This window comes from Microtus ochrogaster, chromosome 24 (genome assembly GCF_000317375.1).
Source record: "Microtus ochrogaster isolate Prairie Vole_2 chromosome 24, MicOch1.0, whole genome shotgun sequence".
NCBI classification, from domain to species: Eukaryota; Metazoa; Chordata; class Mammalia; order Rodentia; family Cricetidae; genus Microtus; species Microtus ochrogaster.
In genome coordinates, this window is record NC_022024.1 from 28,771,731 (window position 1) to 28,778,260 (window position 6,530).

Genomic DNA, 6,530 nt, shown 5'->3' on the forward strand with positions numbered 1-6,530 from the left:
AGCAAGCCCAGCAGTCACCCGAGACACCAGCAAGCCCAGCAGTCACCCAAGATACTAGCAAGCCCAGCAGTCACCCAAGACACCAGCAAGCCCAGCAGTCACCCAAGACACCAGCAAGCCCAGTCCAGCAGCTGGTAGCACAGAAAATTGAGAGGTAATTCTGGTTTTAACCAGCTCCTGTGTTAAAAAGAGGCACCACAGGAAAGTATGTAGCAAGAATAAACTCCACACCCAGACTGTATCTACCACCGTGACAAGTGCTGCAGAATTTCTTAAGTTCCATCTATCGCTGTGACCATAAGGAAGAAAAACGATATACACAGGACATGGTGTGTGTGTAGGGGGTGAGGGGAAGTGGCAGGAGAACAATGAACAATAACTAATAATACACACACACACACACACACACACACACACACACACAGAAAGAAAAACAAAACATACCAAAAGTGATCCCAAGTTTTGTTGGTCACTAGGTTTCCTGTCCAGCTATGAGATATTTCATGGGCAATAACCTGAGGAGGTGGAGTTAAGCGATTAGCGGTCAGACCAGTTACCTCATCCTAAAACAAATCCCCATTTAAATACTTCCTCTTAAATTCACATGACTCGATGTTTTTAAAAACACATTCAGAGAATTACTTATTTCAGGGGAAAAGATGCAATTTAATCAAGGACCAAATACGTATAGAATACTTTAAACAACTACCACCAAGAAAAAAAAAACCTAGAAAATATTAAATTAAATGAACACGTAACTTGATTAAAATATTTCATACACAGGAAATAATGAATATTTGTTTTCATGATCAAGTTTCATTTATATCTGGCTAGCCTTTCCTTTAATCTAGTAAATCTAATTGCTAAAGAAGAGGACAACCCCAGTTTTATCTTACAATAACAGTTTCCTAACGATACAGCAGACATCTGAAAACCTTCTTGAGGGCTAAGATTGTAACAAGAAATTTTCACTTACATTGGAGAGTGACTTGTCACCTGCCTATAAGAAAGAAAAGAACATCTTAGTATTTTCATCACCAGATGACGGACTGCAGCTGAATGACACTAATTTTTACATCTCAGGTGCTAGGCTGATGGGCCACTGTTGGTTTACTGAGGGAACAGGTTCAAGAGACAAGACTGAGAAAGCAGAAGGAGCTAGGCATGGTGGCGCACGCCTTTAATCCCAGCACTTAGGAGGCAGAGACAGGTGGATCTCTGAGTTCGAGGCCACCCTGGTCTACAGAGTAAGTTACAGGACAGCCAGGGGCCACACAGAAAACCCTGTCTCTAAACCAATCCCACCCCCCAAACAAGGCAAACAAAAATCAGAGAAAACAAAAGTAGCATTTCTTCTTTCTTTCCCTAAGCACAGAAAACATCTCAATACCAGCAGGCTAATAGGCTTCTCTCTAATTCCAGAGAACACTTCCCATGCCCTTCTTGCATATCTACCAATGTCTTTCCCTTCTTGTTGTTTCCCTAGTGTGTGTACATGTCTGAGTGCATGTGTATATACACATATGTATGCGTATGTGCAAGCCCAAGGCTCTTCCACTTTTTTTTCCCCTTGAGGCAGGGTCTCTCAATCAAACCCAGAGCCCTCTGTTGCAGAGAGGCTGGGTAGGTAGCTTGCTCAGGGGATCTCAGCTCTGCTTTCTGAGGCTGGACCTGCAGGCAGGCACAGTGGCGTGGGTTTGAACAGGTTAGAGTTCTATCCACACAAGGACTTCCAGTACTGACCGACACTCGGGCTCCCTCCTTTCTCGTAATTCACTTTTGAATTCACGCTGTCCAGTGTGTTCCATGGAGCATTCCAGTCTACTTACTGAGCTAATTAAGTCCCTGCTTGACTCTCAGTAGCTTACAGGTCTATAGAACAGCAATCTGTGGTAGGCTAATCTTCTCCTACATGCTGGACAATGCGTCTTCTTTGACTAGCACCTGACTGCAAGGCACCAATCATCAAATGATTGCTATTGCCGCTAACCTCGACTTTTCTTTTTTTTTAAAAAAAAACCATTTTTTAATTTTTATTTATTATGTATATAGTGCTCTGTCTGCATATATGCCTACTCGCCAGAAGGAGGCACTAGATCATTACAGATGGTTGTGGTTGTGCTGTGAATTGAACTCAGGACCTCAGGAAGAGCAATCAGTGAGTGCTCTTAACCTCTGAGCCATCTCTCCAACCCTAACCTCAACTTTTCAAAATGTCCTAAATATAATATTCCCTTTCCCCAAGGGCCAAATAATTCTCCTTTGAAAAATGAAATTCTGATCACCACCACCAAGTAATAAAATTAGAAACAGGGTTATACAGATAAGAAAAATATATTCAAAAATATCACTAGGAGTTTAAGGGTCTTCCCATCTGTGTGTGCTTGCCGTGTGGACGGGTGGAAGCCAGAGGACAAGCTTAGCTGCTATTACTCAAGTACTGCCTACTTTGAATTTTGAGACAGTGTCTCTCATTGGCCCGGGGCTCATCAAGAAGGCTAGGGGGACTGGCCATTGCGCCTCAAGGATCTGTCTGTCTCTATCTCCCCAATGGAAGATTACGAGTGTGTACAACCATGCCCAGCTTTTTTACACAGCTTCTGAGAGGTCAAAGTCCTCTAAACTGTACAGCAAGCCCTTTGTCCACTGAGCAATGCCCCAGCCCCTCATCTAGGCTTATATTTAAGATCTCCATTTCAAATGAAGAGCTATTTCTCACCAGAAGGGTCGGAGTGACGAATGTCAGACACGGGTTCTCCATGCCTCCGTAAGGGAAGGACGGGGGCAGAACCAAGAGATCGTACTGCCCCCACACGTAGGGCCCCCCCAGATCTTCCGCAATTTTAAGCATAGACTCGGTCTGAAAAATGAATGCATACATATCTCCTCTTAATGGTCACAATGGTAACTTCTTGAAAGTACAGTAGCTCTCTGTGAAGTTTGCAAGCTTCTGGACTGAAATGACAGACAGAAAGTCGCGACTGCCACCGCTCAGCGCATGAGCTTCTGCTGTTACCAAAGCATTACTCTCAAACCTCAGGTCTCCCGTCTGTCACAATTATTAGGCAGGCTATGTGTGACCAACCTCAGAAAATTCAAAGGCAGACTTTTCCACCTGCTCCTTCTCGGACCACACCAGAGTTCTCGGACCAATTTGCCTGCAAAATGGAAAAGCTTCATCAAAAAGAAAAAAAAATAAAATTCAAGTCAATTATTCACCTGGTCCTAAGAAAGACATAGACATTTTGTCTTACAAAGTAAGACTGGTCTGTCCATTGCTCCCCGGGAGGGATTTCTCAAGGCCAAACAGTTTGAGATAACAAACCTGCTGTTAAGTCTGTAATTCTCCGTGACTCTTGGTCCAGGTTAAAGAAAAACCAAGGCATAAGACACGACCCTGGAGGTCAGCTTCCTGACTGCGTGCTAAGACCTCTGGGGATATGGCTACTCTCTCGATCTCACAATGCAGAAACCAAGTCAGAGACTGAACAACAATAACAACACCAATAGTAACAACAATAACAATAATAATCCTAGAACAGGGATAGATTACATACTTGGTTATGCTAGACACCCATGTTGAGAAATCAGTAGGAAAAAGAAGAAGTAACGCAGATGGCCCTCATGGACATCGTGTTCAGTGAAATAAACTGGTCAGCAAAAAGCAGCTGCTGCATGACTATTTATATGCGGTAACTAACAAAGCCACACCGCAGGTATGGAAAAAAAAACAGCGGTTCCCAGGGACTGGGGCAGAGTGGAGATGCTTACGGGGGACGGGGTTTCAGTTCTGCAAGATGCAGGTCAGCAGATCAGTTTCGCAACCAGGTAGCCACATTTCACACCACTGAACCCCACTTAAAAACAGCCAACTCTGTGTCATCTGTGTGATTTTCACCATAATGATAAAAGCAAAATAGAAATCATAAATTATAGCTATGGATCATTGGTGTCAGCGTAAAGCTTTGTGAACCCAAGCCTCCAGAGAAGACTTTTCCGTGGTACTCTGCCACCGAGACTGCAGTCTCTAAAACATGCTTCTAAACTCTGCTCTCCAGATTCTTGCTGTGCAGACCGAATATCTGCAGAACTCGTTAAAATACAAAATTCTAAGTTTTGGTTTAGAAGGCTTGAGAGAGCCTTCTTTCAATCATTTGCATTTTTTTTTAACTTTTAAAATTATATTATTATTATTTTTTATTTTATTTTTTTTTGGTTTTTCGAGACAGGGTTTCTCTGTGGTTTTGGAGCATGTCCTGGAACTAGCTCTGTAGACCAGGCTGGTCTCGAACTCAGAGATCCGCCTGCCTCTGCCTCCCGAGTACTGGGATTAAAGGCGTGCGCCACCACCGCCCGGCTAAAATTATATTATTATATATGTGGGGGGTGCAGGTCACAAGGCACACATGGAGGTCAGAGGGCAACTTTGTAGTCTTAGATTTCTCTGTCTGCCCTTACTCCAGGGACTGAACACAAGACTGCCTACTGCTTACCTACAAGAGCCTTTACCCAGCTCTGTGTTTCTGGGAACTGCCAGGTTATGATCTGCAGAGCGAGTTGTAAGTGCTACCCAACAAAAATTTAGGAAGGGTCACAAAAACACACATTATGATGAAAGTTGGAATTTTTTGATAGCCCTATTTTTTAAAAAAGCAAAAAAAAAATAACTAAATTAGTTTCAATATTTACTTGACCCAGTAGATCCAACATATTATTTAAACAGATAGTCAGTATAAAAACTATTAATGAAACATTTTACATTTTCATATAGTCTTCTGAAATCCAGCCTGTATTTTTATAGAGCACTGTAGTCTGGATGAGTTGTGTTTCAAATGCTCAACAGCTTCATGCAACTGGCTACAGACAACCACGGATATTCTACCTGGGTTTAAAAGGAACAAGACATAGGTCCTGGCTTGGACAGGTCTAACTCTAAGACCGAGCAAGTTCCTAAAAGCTCTGAGTGTCAGCTTCTCCTTGGTAAAATAGGAACAAATGGTCATTGGCACCCCTGCTGACTCCTGGTACGAGCACCTACTAAGAGCTTCCCCCGGACAGCTGCTGCCACATCTTATTATCATTTGCTGAGTGCTTCCTACAGGCCTGGAACTTTCCACCTTTGAAGAGTATTCCTTCCTTTCCCAAGCGAAGGACATGAAATCCAGAGGCAGTGAGCTATATCCAAAGACAAGCTCTCCAGCCTGGCTCTGGGCGGCCTGACTTCTCGATGGTGCCCACATTCTTAGCAACTGAAGACTATGATTATTATAAACATTCTGATTTTCAGCTATCAAGAACAGAGTTGGGAGGAGGGCTCAGTCACTAAAGTACTTGCTGAGCAAGAACAGGACCTGAGTTCAGATCCTAGCACTGTGTGAAAAGGCTGAGTATGGCGGGCTTGTAATCTCGGAGAGGTGGAGGCAGAGGGTCCCAGGACACTTGCTAGTCAGCTAGTTCAGCCTAATTGTGGAGCTCCAGGCCAGGAAGAGGACGCTGTCTCAGAGGAGGTGGATAGAGTCTGAGTGTGGCACCTGAAGTCATCCACTGATCTACACACGCACATACACACACACATAAGTGTACCTGCCACACATATGGATAAAAACCTGAACTAAGATAATGCGTGTGGTGGCGCACCCCTTTAGTGATAGCACTTGGAAGGCAGAGGCAGGGGTTCTCGTGAGTTCGAGGCCAGCCCGGACTACACAGTGGGCTCTAGGGCAGCCAGAATGATCTATATATTGAGACTATCGACAAAACAACCAACCAAAAGAGCACTTTAGCTATTGCTAATCTACATCAAAATACTTCTATACTATTTTCAGGATTCCAAGGGCTTTTATGGACCTTCCCTGTTTCATGCATCTACCTAAGGAGCTGCAGAGGCAGATTCAAATTTCAAGAAGGAAATGGAGACTACGAGACATGACTGGTTCAAGGTGACATCCGAGTCCTGATCTCAGCCTCCAGGTGAGAGTGTGCTCATTTTACATTTGGAAACTTTAAGGTGCAGGGGTCAAATGGACTTTGCCATCAAAATCTATAATCAAAATGAACTTGTCTACAACTTATAACTCTATCTGAACTTCTCTCTAAAGCTGTCAGCCTGACTGACACCTTGGGCAATATACCATGTTCTACCCATCAACCCTGGCGGGGGTTCAACGTGTGTATGGTTTCATCTTTTCATAAACCTCCAAATTTGTGCACAAGTTCACCTGCTTTCCAAAGCGCCAACAACTAACGCGATCAGGTAGCACGGTATGGGAACCTGGAGGAGACAAAACACACACAGGGCATGCTGCGTCAGTAAGTAGAAACGGTGTAAGCCAGATAGTACATATTTAAAATCATGCAATTCTATTTTTTTTTAAAGACTTATTCATTTATTATGTACACAACATTCTGCCTCGATGTATGCCCGCACACCAGAGGAGGGCGCCAGATCTCAGTACAGATGGTTGTGAGCCACCATGTGGTTGCTGGGAATTGAACTCAGGACCTCTGGAAGAGCAGTCAGTGCTCTTAAC

The 6,530-nt window shown here is 43.7% G+C and overlaps 1 protein-coding gene across 2 annotated transcripts in view; it reads right to left on the reverse strand.

The window, feature by feature from the left end:
• Lta4h (leukotriene A4 hydrolase) overlaps positions 1-6,530 on the reverse strand; it is a 33,547-nt gene that overhangs the window by 14,126 nt on the left and 12,891 nt on the right. For both annotated transcript variants that reach the window (XM_005358160.3, XM_005358161.3), the window contains exons 6-10: positions 6,219-6,271; positions 3,086-3,158; positions 2,720-2,860; positions 977-1,000; positions 445-515 (exon numbers count right to left, since the gene is read on the reverse strand). In XM_005358160.3, coding sequence (XP_005358217.1) covers positions 445-515; positions 977-1,000; positions 2,720-2,860; positions 3,086-3,158; positions 6,219-6,271 — 362 coding nt within the window. The remainder of the gene's footprint in view (positions 1-444; positions 516-976; positions 1,001-2,719; positions 2,861-3,085; positions 3,159-6,218; positions 6,272-6,530) is intronic.